The sequence below is a fragment of the Saccopteryx bilineata genome, chromosome 4, assembly GCF_036850765.1.
Source record: "Saccopteryx bilineata isolate mSacBil1 chromosome 4, mSacBil1_pri_phased_curated, whole genome shotgun sequence".
Classification (NCBI taxonomy): domain Eukaryota; kingdom Metazoa; phylum Chordata; class Mammalia; order Chiroptera; family Emballonuridae; genus Saccopteryx; species Saccopteryx bilineata.
The window spans coordinates 172,295,313-172,309,424 of NC_089493.1; the positions used below are offsets into that span (position 1 = coordinate 172,295,313).

The 14,112-nt window shown below is 43.0% G+C and overlaps 1 protein-coding gene across 2 annotated transcripts in view; it reads right to left on the reverse strand.

Annotated features, from left to right (window-relative positions):
• Positions 1-14,112, reverse strand: part of PPP2R2B (protein phosphatase 2 regulatory subunit Bbeta) — a 457,098-nt gene that overhangs the window by 412,052 nt on the left and 30,934 nt on the right. Inside the window, exon 1 of one of the 2 annotated variants that reach the window (XM_066272898.1) lies at positions 7,851-8,124. The exons of the other annotated variant lie outside the window; for it this stretch is intronic. Within the exon in view, the coding sequence (XP_066128995.1) occupies positions 7,851-7,929 (79 nt within the window). The 5' untranslated portion in view covers positions 7,930-8,124. Of the gene's footprint in view, positions 1-7,850; positions 8,125-14,112 lie in introns of those variants that run through there. 2 annotated transcript variants of the gene reach the window in all.

The following is a 14,112-nucleotide window of genomic DNA, read 5'->3' on the forward strand; positions in this document are numbered from 1 at the left end:
ATGGGGACAATTAATAGTATTGATATGACCATGTTTTTGTGATATTTATGTGAAGTAACAACTATAAAGTATTTAGCAAAGGGTTTGGCATATAATGAACCTACAGTAAGTGCTAGCTATGCAGGTAGACAAAAAAAATCAATCAATATGGGACTAATAATGCCTGTTCATGACTGTTGTTGTGGTAACTGCAGTGGGGAATACAAAAGAAATATTAAGTCCCGTTCATGGAATATTTACAGGCATTATGCTATAGGTTTTACAAATATTATTCCTTTTTACTTTTATAACAATTCTTTGATATGTTATTATTAGAGAAGAAAACAAATCAGTTAAGTAATTGAAGGTCACCATGCAATTAATTATCAGTGCTGAGATGAGAACTCAGGTTCATCTGGTCCCAGAGCCCAGGCTTTCTACTTTCTTACTGGCTTGATATACAAGTTCATTAATACATATATTCATTCATTCAATCAACAAGTATGCATTACATGCTTCCTATGTGCTAGAAACTGTTCTGGGTCCTGGAGATAAGGAATGAACAAAATAGGAAGTCTTTGTTTGCATGTAGATTATATTCCATAGTGGGACAAGGCAGGTAACAAGTAAGTAAATGGATATATAATATGTCAGGTAAAGATAAATGCTATGGAGTAAAAATAAATCTGGATAGAAGTAACTGGGGAAGGAGAAAGAAAGAGATTGATTTTAGACAGGAAGGCCTCTCTGACCAAGAAACTTTTGAGAGATGGATGTGATAAGACATGATTGGAGTCTTGATATTTTTAGGTTAGGCCCAGAGGATTCACTGTAGAACTGGAAGAAGGCTATGAGAGAAAGAAGCAAATAAAGGATGACTCCAAGGTCTTTGCTTTGAGTAACTAGGACAATGGAGTTCTCATTTTAATTGAGTTGGAGACAAGTGCTAGACAGACAGGTTTTTTCTTGAGGGGAAATAGGGGTTCTGTGTTGAGATCTCTATTACGTATTCCAGTGGGAATGTTGGGTGGGCACGTGGTGCATTTTAGGTGAGGAGTTGGAGGTGGAGATATTAACTGAATAGGTGATACTTATGACCATGGGATTAGCTGAGCTCACCTCAGAACAAGCATAGATTAAGGAGAGGAATGAGCCCTGGGATCCAATATTTATCATCCAGGAAGATGATAGAGAACCAGCAGGAAAGTCTGAGAAGGACTAGCCAGTGAGGGAGAAGGAAAAAGGAAGTGTGGGCCATGAGACCGAAACAAGAAACTTTGTTCTTTGATCAAGAACAAAGCAGTGATCATCTGTGCCGATGGCAGCAGCTGGAGAGGGACACAGGGGCATAAGATGGGTATTTGAAGTGAGATGGTTTACAGCATGTTTGTAGATTGCAAAAAAAAAATGATCCGACAGAGAGGAAAGACTTGGTGACACAGAAAGAGAGCCAGAGAGAGAGAGAGGACAAATTCAGAGTGAGGGGCATGGATAAGGGTCAGGGTGGGGTCCGGCTCTCAAGTGGAGGGCTGGCCTTGGATGACAGCAGGAACAATTCATCTACTGTACATAAAAAATGAAGTAAATGTAAGGCAATGTCAAGCCATGTGAGATCTTTGTGTCAATCCTTATAATAACCCCTTCCAGCTGTATATTATTTCCACATCACAGAGAGTCACAACATGCTTTTAAGAAAGACTTGAAATGTCTGTGTGTATTTGTGACGGTGAGAAAATGAGTAATGGGAGAAAGCCATGTGTGACGGTGCATTCAATGTGGGCCCAAAGAGCAAATCGGTTCTAATTGCAGGGGAGGAGCTCAGCAGAGAGTGTTAAAAATGTAAAAAATAATAACGCCATAAATACGTACAAAGGCACAAACTACAGTTGTGAATCCCTTCTTAGTATCTACATCCAAACAGACTGCATGGGTTGTGATCCTAACTAACCCTTGCAGTTAGCAGCCATATGACCTTGGACAGGTTACTTAACTTCTCTGTGTCTTGGTTTCCTCATATATAAAATGAAGATAATAACAGTACTGACCACATAGAATGGTTGTGAGGAACACATACACCCGTACATATATCTGTAAACACAGTGCCATTGTAGCTAGCAAACAGTAAGCATTGTATGTTTTACTTATTATTCCATATTATTATTATTATTTATGACATGATGAATTAGAAAAATGTGTATTTTTTCCCTTCTGTGTGTATGTGTGTACATGTAGACTTCCAGCAAGACTGCTTTTGGGTGTCATTGGGATATATTATTCCTTCAGAACTTTCCTCCTTTTTTTTTTTTAAAAGTGAGAGGAGGGAAAATAGTGAAACAGACTTCCACATGTGCCCCAACTGGGATCCATCAAGCAACCACCATCTGGGGCCAATGCTCAAATCAACTGATCTATTTTTAGCTCCTGAGGCCAACATGCTTGGACCAACCAAGCTATTCTCAGTGTCTGGGCTGATGCTTGAACCAATCGAGCCACTGGCTGTGGGAGGGGAAGAGCGAGCGAGGGGGGAAAGAGTGGGGGAGAGAAGTAGATGGTCATTTCTCTTGTGTTCCCTGACCAGGAATTGAACCCAGAACATCCATATGCCAGGCCGATGCTCTATCCACTGAGCAACTGGCCAGGGCCAGATTCCTCCTCTTGAGGGAGCATGATTGATAGGGACAGACGAGTGTGTATACTCACTCTCCCATCCAAGCCTTCCTTTAAGAAACCTTTTTGAGCATCTACTCAGAGTTCAGCTCTCTGCTAAGCAGGATGCAGAGACGGAAAACAAAGAGGGCAGAATCCCTGTGCCCAAGCTGCTCCTCGCCACCAGAAGACAGACAGGTAGATAGACTGTTTCCATATAACCCAAAGGGTGTTTTTTCTCACACTGCTACTCAGAAATAGATGTGCAAGTCAAGGTCGAGAGCACTGATTTCTGATTCAGAGAGTTGGGGCTTGAGTCTCAGCCCTGACACTTTACTACCTGTGGCCCTGGCAAGTCAGGTGTGAGTCAACTTCCTTACCTATCAGGTGGAGATGGCAGCATTTGGCACAAGAGACTGTGTGAGGAGCATGCGATCAGACAGGCACAGCCTCAGCATGCAGCCAGCTATCACAGGCTGGCTGGTGCCTCTCTGCTTCTCCCTCCCGGTTCTCCTGCCTACTAGGACTGTGGCTGTGACTCATCATCACAGCTCCGTCTTTGGAGCTGCCGAGGAAGGCTTCCTAGAAATGCTTGGCTTGAGCTGAGTTCTAAAGGTCGAGGAGGGGTTTGCTGCATGGAAACATGACAAAGACAATTCAGGGACAGAAAATGGCAAGTGGCAACGCATGTCACACTTGTCCCTTTAGGAAAAGAAAGTGCCCCTGCTCATTTGTTAGCCCCCCAAAAGGCCCTCCTGTGTTGAGTACCAAATTAGGTCCACTAGACCAGTGGTCCCCAACCCCCGGGCCACAAACTGGTACTGGTCTGTGGGCCATTTGGTACCAGTCCGCAGAGAAAGAATAAATAACTTACATTATTTCTGTTTTATTTATATTTTGTCTGAATGATGTTTTATTTTTAAAAAATGACCAGATTCCCTCTGTTACATCCGTCTAAGACTCACTCTTAACGCTTGTCTCTGTCACGTGATACATTTATTCGTCCCACCTTAAAGGCTTGTCCGTGAAAATATTTTCTGACATTAAACTGGTCCGTGGCCCAAAAAAGGTTGGGGACCACTGCACTAGACAATATCAGGCAAGGTTCCTCATCCTTCACTGCCCTTCTCATTCCTGTGGGTCACCCTATCCCCTCTATCCTGTTTGGAAGGGTTCTTTTTTGAGGGCCCGTGATTGGGAGTCTGTTCCTCAAATCCTGAAACCATTTTACTGGCTGAGTCTCCCCTACCACGGGGGAAGGAAGCCCTTGCTCGTTTAATGAGGTCCACAGAGAAGGGAAGACAGCCAACTGTCTTCTCAAACTCCTGTTAGTGCATCAGGTTTAGTTGTCTCCCCGGCCCCAACCCTTTTCTTCCTATTTGCATCTTCTCATTTCAGGTTATAATAGCGCTTGGTAACAGAACCAGTCCCCTCGAGTATGGCCACGGAAAGTTCCCAACTGGCCAAGGTTAAAACAGCCTGTACGCATGTAGGAGTTAACATTTTGCAGAATGTTTTCACATGTTTTTAAAATGTCCCTATATAACAGCCTTGGTATTTGTCATCTGCTCATTCAATAAAAATGTGTGAAGTGCCACCCTGGCCGGTTGGCTCAGCAGTAGAGCGTCGGCCTGGCGTGTGGAAGTCCCGGGTTCGATTCCCGGCCAGGGCACACAGCAGATGGGCGCTTCTCCACTCTCTCCCCCCCTCCTTCCTCTCTGTCTCTCTCTTCTCCTCCTGTAGCCAAGGCTCCATTGGAGCAAAGTTGGCCCGGGCACTGAGGATGGCTCTATGGCCTCTGCCTCACGTCCTAAAATAGCTCCTGTTGCAATAGAGCAACACCCCAGAGAGGCTGAGCATCACCCCCCTATGGGCATGTTGGGTGGATGCTGGTTGGGCACATGGGAGAGTCTGTCTCTGCCTCCCCCCTGCTTCTCACTTCGGAAAAATACAAAAAAAAAAAAAATGGGTGAAGTGCCTATGAAGTAGTTGGTATTGTTCTAGTGCCGGGGGTACAAGAGAGACCAGAATGAGATGGGGGTCCTATTCCCTGAAGCTTTCAGTCTGGCAGGGAGACAGATGTTAAAGAAATAGTTACATCAGTCTATTTCTAATTGACAAGCTGGCACTGGTCCTCTGAAGTAAAAGAACCCAGTTCTTTAGGAGCTGTGATCTGCTGAGGGTCAGGGGCCACTTCTCTGCTTGAGCTGAGAGTTGAGGGCTGCAATAACAAGAAATTGGGCCAAGGAAAGAGAGAAGAGTCTCCAAAGATTCTGGTTGGAGGGAAAATACTGAGAAACCAAAGAAGGCCCGTGTGGCTGGATACCAAGCAAGATGGAGTGTGTCTGAGGCCCAGCAGGAAAGTCAGGGTCAGGACAGGGAGGGCGTGGCAGGTGAGGGGGATCCACCGAGAGGTTCTAATGCAAGTGTTTGTGTTTCAGGGGACGGTGGTGGTAACATAATCATATTTTAAAAACATTTTGACTACACTGTGGAGAACCCAATCTCTATCTGAGGGATGAAGAAAGAGATTTGAGGGCTGAGAAAAAACCAAATATTGGCAGTCTCTATATTGTTGAGGTACCCTATGCACAAATGTATCAGTCACTATATATAATAGGCTTAGATAACATCTTGAACATACTAAATATGAGTGAAAGCTGATTATTACCATTGCCATCATCACCATCCTCACCCTGTGTGTGGCATTCTGAAAGTATTTCTTCACCACCACCCAATGGAGTATCATTACCCATGTTTTACAAATGAGGGAACTGAGGCACAGAGAGGTTAAATAACTACCTGACATCCCTCAGCTGGCATGTGGCAGAGCTGGGATTCAAAGCCTGTGACCTTCCTGTGTTGAAAAAAACAATATCAAGACAACGCTGAGAGGACCACCTAAGTGTTGAAGTAGCATGCGTCCATCCCCTTAAGAAGCCTAGGAATCGTTGAAGCTCTCATTCTAGAATCTCTTCCAGGGGGATTGCTTGAGTCATTTGTATTGATAGTTATTTGATTTTCTCAGGGATATATAGAAATTATTCACTCTTCATCTTTTTCAATTAAATCAAAGATGAAGTTCACAGCCATAACTTTTCCAGAATAGACTACAGCATGACATGATTGCTAATAATATAAAAAGAAAAATGCAAACTCAGATTTATGCTGACATATTTTCCTCTGCAAACTCTAAATAAGTGTAACTAGTTTCTAGCGACACTGTGACGTGTTTGAGAAAATAACTAATTGCTAAAGATGGTATAATAAAGAAAACGAATATCTAAGGAAGTATGTGCAACATGGGACTACAAAATGAAGAGCCTCTGTCACATACCAAGCTTTAGTGATCACATTTCATTCTCAACATCCTGGGAGCAACTCTTTTTATTTCCCACAAAATTTTTATTTCCTATAAAATTGAACGTGGAGCCATGAAGCGGCTTGACCCTGTTTGCGTGGTACAGTATTTAACTTGTGTCTGTCCACTACCCCCTGGTGCCTCCTCCCTGATGTCAGTGTTTGGGAGATGCTGTTATCCTTGCCCATGATCATGACTGGGTTTGCAACAGATTTAAAGACATGTCTCTTCACCACACTCCTAAATCTAGTATGGTTGGTGATTCAGAGATTGTTCGTTTTGACATGAATACAATGGGATTTTTACTTTGATGGCATAAATCAGTTAAATGGGACTGAAAAGCAGTTCAAGAAAGTTCTCGTGGTGTTTTTTGTCTCTATGATGGAGGATCTTTAGTTTGATTAATACACAAAATAGCAACTGAGTAGGCCGACTGTTGAAGTTCTTAAACTGTGAACAGAGGACAAGGGACCAATCAGATATAGTAGAAAAGTTATCGAGGCAGCTTCTTCTATGAGTTTAGATCTTTCGTATTTGAAAAGATCCCCTGGAGATTTCTACCCTGACCACCCCATCCCTCCCCATTTTGTATAGGGACTTAACTAAGTTCCTTTCCAGGGGGGAAGAGAGATCTCTCAGGGATCATCTCCTATAGCTAACAATAACATTTTTAAGGGAGACATCCAATTAAAGAAAAAATCTCTGAAACATCAATGTCTAAAAAAAAAATGCCATCCTTGGTCTTAATTCAAGAAGATGCCAAAAGTCTACTCCCTTTTCCTGGGGGTACTGATTGAAATAATCTTATGGTGTAATGAATGTTTCTCTCATTTTATATAAACACCCCGCCCCAGTCTCTTACTTTGTGGGTGAGAAGCACAAGTTTAATTCTGGAAGAGTATGGCTTGACCTGTGGTGGCATTGCAGCCCCTTACATCCCTGGGTCCTCTTAGATCAGTAGGACAACCAACCCCTAAGGTTGTGAGATGGCCAGCCAGTCTTTTATCTTGAAACTGCTCTTTTCCTAAGGATGTGTCAGATAAAAAAAACAAAACAGGCAAATCACATATGGAAGATGCATGAGCCATAGAAATGTTGAAACCTGCAGAACTCAGTGGAAGGCAAATGGTCAGAATGTTGACAAGGCACACACGTGTGTACACAGAAAGTACACACACACACACACACACACACACACACGTATGCATATCATGCTAGTTTGGAAGGCAGCAGGACGAGGCACTGGGGACCGTCAGCACAAGGCTCAGCTCACCCTTGCATTAAGGCCCTAACTCCGGACCCCCACCCCTCTCATTCCCAGCAAGTGCTGAAAGTCAGCTGTGTTCTTCCTGCCCTGCAACCCAAGTACAGACTCGGAGCAGACCGCTCCGACAATCGGCACTCCACAGTCGTGGAGTGAGCTAATTCTATTTTGCTAATTGCTTTCTTGGGCAGGCACCAAGTTATTAAACAGACAGCGACACAGAGAGCTTGGATTAAACATATGTGGCAGCACCTACAGCAAATTATTTTCTTAACATTAGTTCCAATTACTTGTTTGCGTGTTCAGTAGAACCAGGGAAATTGGTAAAACATTTCTGGATTCTTTTTTTTTTCTTCTGACTGGCCGTATCAGCTTTGAGATCACCTTTGCCACATTTCCTGCTCTTTAGAAAACACTCCCCTTTCCTTGGAGAAGACGGACTGATTTTAGGAGCAGATCTAAGCCGGCAGAGTCCAGCTTCTGCCAGGAACGCCAGTCATCTAACAGCTACAGAAAACAGTCTCAGGCGAGCTTGTGGGAAGTCAGACACCAGCCCACTTTTCCCACCCACCCCACACCCTCTCCCTCTCTGGTCTGTACCTTCCGTGTGGCAGCTGGAAGAGAGGATGGTATTCGGAGGTCTGAAGATGTAAGGCAGGTAACGAGAGAAGCATTTCATCTTCCAAAAAAAAAAATTAAGACTAAAAAAAAAAAAAAATCTAAATAACAAACCAGTCTCCTGAATCCATAAGGATTCTCTCGGCCTCGAAAGCTGGCTACATCACCAGTATGTGTATGTAGGTTCTCGTCCAGATCTGCAAAGCTGGGGAGCCCGAGGAATTACTGGAGCTGGGTCCCATTTTGCCATCAGCGCCAGGAAACACTGCCTCACATTTCTGCATGCAGCTCAAACTCAGAAGCCCCCAAGCAAGCCGGGATATAGGCTCTTCATTGGCTGCAGCTCCTCCGAGCAGGATTTGCTGAGTAAGTCAGTCCTGCCTTGTAAACACATGCGGAACTGCCCTGCCTGAAACCTCTACCTTTTCCCGTGCGGTCAGTTTCTCTCTTTGCAATAGAAATCCAGCAGGATACGGGAGTCATGAGGATAAGTGACCATCTCTTATTTAGTGGAAAGATCAGATGAAACAATGACAGCACAGTGTTCTGCTCTGGAGAGAGACGCTGTTAAAAGGAGCCACCCGTAATGCCATGGGTCTCAGGAATATTAAAGTACAGTGCAATGAAATGGGTCTCTGTCCCTGCTTAATCTAGATTTGGTTCTATTTTTTTTTTAATACGAAACCCAAACAATAGGACCATTTATCATTTAGGTGAAGCCAAAAGCCGGGTTGAGTTGTCGGTGACAGAGGGCTAACACAGACAGATTCTGTGTTCCACTACTGCTTTTCTTCCCCCTTGCTGCTGGTCCTAACACCCAGGCAACAACTTGGTTCTGCGTTATTTGCTGTACAAATTTAAAGCCACAGCCCAAGAATAGAAACTATACCCAGGGGAGCTGGCCCGTGTACCCTGATGGTGTAGGAAAGCATGGGAAAAGTAAGTTGATCAAGGATTATACAACTTTACCAAAACTCTCCCTGACCTTTCAGATAGCTAGATAGCTAGATAGAGAATATAATATTAAAAGACATGCCCTATCATTAAAGGTAAGTAATTAGGACTGGGGAACTGGTTTGATTTAGACCCATGAAATAGTAATGACTTTGGAAACCTTACCACTACAAGGCCAGCACAAGGCATTGGTCTGGGATTTCTAAGTTCTGTCAAAGACACTATTATAAACAGTGACGAGGAAGAGGCAAACATCTTTTGTGCTGCATTCAGGGCCACCAGGAAGTGATTTAAATGGTCCATAAAAGAAAACCAATATTCCCTAGAATAGGATTTTAAAAAAGTAAGATTTAATATAAAAATGTGTCTTGAAATCTGGTAGGATTGTTTTTAAAGACTTTCTTGGCTCTGCTCTTGACAAAAAGATTTGACAGCATCGGAGACATGTGTTGGTCGGCCCCAAAGAGGAAAGACTTAGAGCCATAAAATAATGACAGTGATGGTCCAGGCCATTATAATGTAAATTGACTCTTCCACCAATGTACACTCTCTCTGACTTTTGGACTGTTGTGATATGATGACAATGCTGACCAGGAGAGGACACATAGCCCATTGGCAGTAATAATATAATCCATCACTTCCTTTGACCCAGGAGCCAAGAACAGGTGGACCATCTCAAGTAAGGTGCTGTTTAAACAATGTCTAACTGGCCCATTTGGTTGTAATCTCAAAGTCATGACAGAAGAGCATATCTCCAGAGCTATCTTTCTGAGAGATGATGAACATTCATCCTCTGATCAGCAAAGTGGAAAGAGTGCGGGCTTTGGGGTTCAATCTGACCCAAGTTTGAAACCCAGGCATTCGGTCACCAGTTGGGTAGATATGAACAAAACTTTAACACCTGTGGGCCTCAGTTTCTGCATCTATAAAATGGGAACAACCATGAGGTTTTCCTCGTATATCCTTGGATGAAGTGAGATAACAAGCATAAGATGCACCTGGCACATTACACACACTTGATAAACTGTCACTACCAATGTTGCTCTTACAGTTGTCCTCAGAGCTATAGCCATAGGCCAACCTCAGAGCAGAAAAGAGATAGTGTGGTTAAGAGGATGGTACTCTAATTAAACAGCTGGAGGTTAAGCCTGCCTTTGATATTGACTTTCTCTGTGACCTTGGGCAACTCACTTAACATCTTTAAGCCTCTTTACATACCTATCACCTGATATTTTGAGGGCAAAGTAGGATGGTTCACATGAAGGGTTTAGTATAGTGTCTAGCATGGTATGAATAAGTGCTTCATACGTTTAATTGCTATTGTCTATAACAGTAATATCAGCCCTTAATCACAGTATCTTATTGCATTCATTTACCTATCTTGTCTAAATAATGAAATTGTAAAATCTTGAGGGCTATATCTGATTCATCATGGCATCCCAAGTGCCTTCCCCAAACGTTGGCACAAATTAGGTATTCCATCAATATTATACAGTTGGGTAAGTGATTGAATGAGTAGATGGATAAAATATATGGGAGACAACTTCTGAAAGATGTTTTGTACTTTTTTGCGGAGGTCTTTTTTTTTTAGTAAAAATAATATATCATTCAAGCAACAATATTATGGGATTTGAAACATGCTTCAGCTTTGCATATTTCTGCCTTAGATAAATAATAGGCATTTAGCAAATACCTTCCGAGTCAACGGTAGGCACTTAGGAAATACACCTGGAGGGAAAAAAAAAAAACTACTTTTGAGGGGAAAAGGAAATCACTAACGATGCTGCCCACAATTATCCTCAAAGAACTCAGTAATAAATAATAAATAAATAAGTAAACCCCCAAATCCTCAAAACAAAACAGAAAAGCCTATCTCCTCCTATAGAGAGCAAAAAACTATGGGGCTAGCAACTAACTTCTAAAGGGCCACTCCAGACCAGCCAGTACTTCTTGACCTCAACGGAAATGTCTTCTCCAACTTGAATTTCAAATTAGAGAGTGGCCTTGGTAGGTTGTCTCAGTGCATAGAGCATCGGCCTGGTATGTGGACACCCTGTTTTGATCCCTGGTCAGGGCACACATGACAAGTGACCATCTGCTTCTCTTCCCCTCCTCTCTCTCTTCCCCTCTCACAGCCAGTGGCTTGATTGGTTGGAGAGTCAGCCCTCAGCACTGAGAACAGCTTGGTCTGTCCAAGCATCAGCCCCAGGCAGGAGTTGCCAGCTGGATCCTGGTTGAGGTGCATGTGGGAATCTGTCTATCTCCCCTCCTCTCACTTAATGTACAAACAAACAAACAAACAAACAAATGACAGAGTTAGTGCCAGGCCTGTGTACACCATCTACCTGGATACAGAATGGGCAAAGAGCAGAAAGAACAAATGTGGAATTTCCGTGGGCGGGTAGTTCTGATGCAATGGCTTACCCTGCACTATTTTGACTGTGTCAGGATGCTTTTGCCTCTTTTTCTCTTTGATCCTCTGAACAACCCCATCTTACAGAAGACAAAACAGGGTAAGAGGATATCATAATGTATCCAAAGACAAAGAGCCCACAGAGGACAGCCACTGTTTTTGCACCGAATTCACCCGGTAAGCTTGTGAAGAATGTAGATTTCACAACCTTCACTGGGACAAGGAATCTGCATATTGAGGACCTCGGGAGGGAGTAAGGTATTTAATTTCATGCTTTGGCTTAAAGGGTCAGGGTCACAAAGTGTTCCAAATATCCTTGTCTTAAATCATTTGTCTCACCACTTGTCTTCAACAATTTGTTGCCACCCTATTATATTAGGTATTAGGCTGAGTGACAGGGAAACAGGATATAAGATCCCATCCCTGCTCTAAAGGAGGGCATATTCCTGAGAAAAGAAGAACTAACAAACTCTTAAAATACAGCATCAGAGGGGCTATGACAGCAGAAAGAGGTGCTGAAAAGATTCTCTGGGATTATAGAGCCCCCGAAAGGTCATTGTTAGAGAGTTGTGCTTTCGCATTACTTACAAAAAGCTCCTGTTAAAAGGCAATTATCTTACTGGGAGGTATAGCAAATGAACAGTTAGCAGTCATTAACTCCATAAGTGGAATTAGACTCTGATATACTGAATGTCACGGCAGATAAGAGCAGGGCTAGGAGGAGAGGAAGGAGTCTCTATAAGGAGAGGGGAAGCTCTCGGGCAATGGCAGGAGAGCCTGGAGGGAGGCCCAGGAGCAGAAAGAGGTCCCTGAAAGGGAAACCAGAAGCCTAGGAGGAGGGAAAGATAAAGGTGACCCATTTTAGCTGCTAGGCGAGAAGGGCCCTGACGTCTGGCAGGGCGGAGCTCAGAGACAAGAAATTCACCAGATGACTTTCACATGCTGGGTTCTGACATCCAAAGCAAAAAACAAAAAATAAAAATAAACCAAAAAAATTGGTTTAGTAATATTCTAATAACTACATATGGTGTCAGATGGCTATGAGAATTATCGGGATGATGACTTAGTAAGTTGTATAATGTCTAATCACTGGGTATACACCTGATCCTTGAGTATGCTGCACTACGGGCCAGGCTGTTCCGAGGAAGGAAGGCAAAGAGACAGATTCCCACGTGTGCCCCAATGGGGATCCACTCAGCAAGCCCCTTACCGGGTGGGCGACACTCTGCCCATCTGAGGCCGCTGCTCCATTGCTCAGCAACTGAGCCATTTTTAGCACCTGAGATGAGGCCATGGAGCCATCCTCAGCACCCTGGGCCAAATTGCTCAGGCTATTTGAGCCATGGCTGTGGGAGGAGTGAGAAGGAGGAGGGGGAAGGGTGGAAAAGCAGATGGTCACTTCTTCTGTGTGCCCTTACCAGGAATCAAACCCAGGACTTCCATACACCAGGCTGATGCTCTACTGCTGAGTCAACCATCCAGGGCCCCAAGCTTTTTGTTAGACTGATTTTCTGAGAGATCAGAAGCAATCACTTTTGTCCTTTAAAGTCCCAGTTAGAGCCCTTGCTTTGGGGTCAATGGCCTCGGGTGTCTTCCAGCAGTCTGTTCCCACTGGTGTCTCTCCTGGTATCTGCTCTCATGGAAGCCGACTCCTATGGTTCAGTTAGTCTGATCATTCTTTTCTACCGTGTTCTTCTAACCTTCTTTGGGGAAGTTTCATTATTTACAGTTTTTCCTTTTGCTGAGAAAGAAACTAAATCCCAGGAAAAACAAAACTTAGCTCATTTAACATCAGTCAGATGAGCCTGCCCCGGTCTTCATTTTCATCAAAGCAAAGCCAATCTCTAGCCATTCTTCACGTCTTAAATAAAATCTCACATCTTCAGGAGAGGTTTCGTTCTTTCCTGTTTTTTTTAATTTAAATTATTTTTAATTTTTCAATTATAATTGACATACAATATTATATTAGTTTCAGGTGTATACCCAGTGATTAGACATTATACAACTTACTAAGACATCATCCCGATAATTCTCATAGCCATCTGACACCATATGTAGTTATTAGAATATTACTAACTATATTCTCTATGCTGTACTTTACATCCCTGTGACTATCCCATAACAAGCTGTTTGTATTTCTTATTCTCTTTGTGCCTTAGGACTGGGTCAAATGCCCTGCTACAGACTCTCAAACACCATCCTCCCCTTTCAAAACACTCACTCATTATTAAACCTATTTGCTGAACACCTACTTATGCCAGGTGCTAAGCAATCCATATACAAAAATATTAAAACATTTACATGGTGTAAGCAATCCATAGTGAAAAAGATAGATAAAATACCTGCCCATTCCTAATCAATAGGGCCATGGTGAAGGATAAATAAGGTAGCTCATTACAGTGCTTTGAATTCTGTGTGACATAAAGTACCATTCAATTACTTAAATAATTGCTGGTAAGTATATAATTCCCATGCCGGACTCTAATTGGCAGGAGGGCAGATCTTTGATTTTTCTCTGCTGATTCCTGAGCGCGAGGTTCACTGGCTGGTACATGATAGGAATTCAATAAGTCTGTGCCGGATTGAATGGAGTCGAACTGATGAAGGAGAATTCTGACATTGTTTGCATCATACTCTCCACACTCTCCAGCCAGGGTGTAAAATTCACAACTTGGTACATTGTGATCTGGAGAAAGAGGAACCCTTTTTTTGGGTGAGTTCATCAATCCATTTGTACAATACAATGGTTTTAGCAGCTGATAAATGCTATGCTTGCTTCTTCATGTTGGAGAAACAGTAGTAAATAAGATGAGGTTTAGCTCACCGAGTTTATAGACAATCAACAAGTAAATATTGCATCAACAAGGCTTTTTTTCA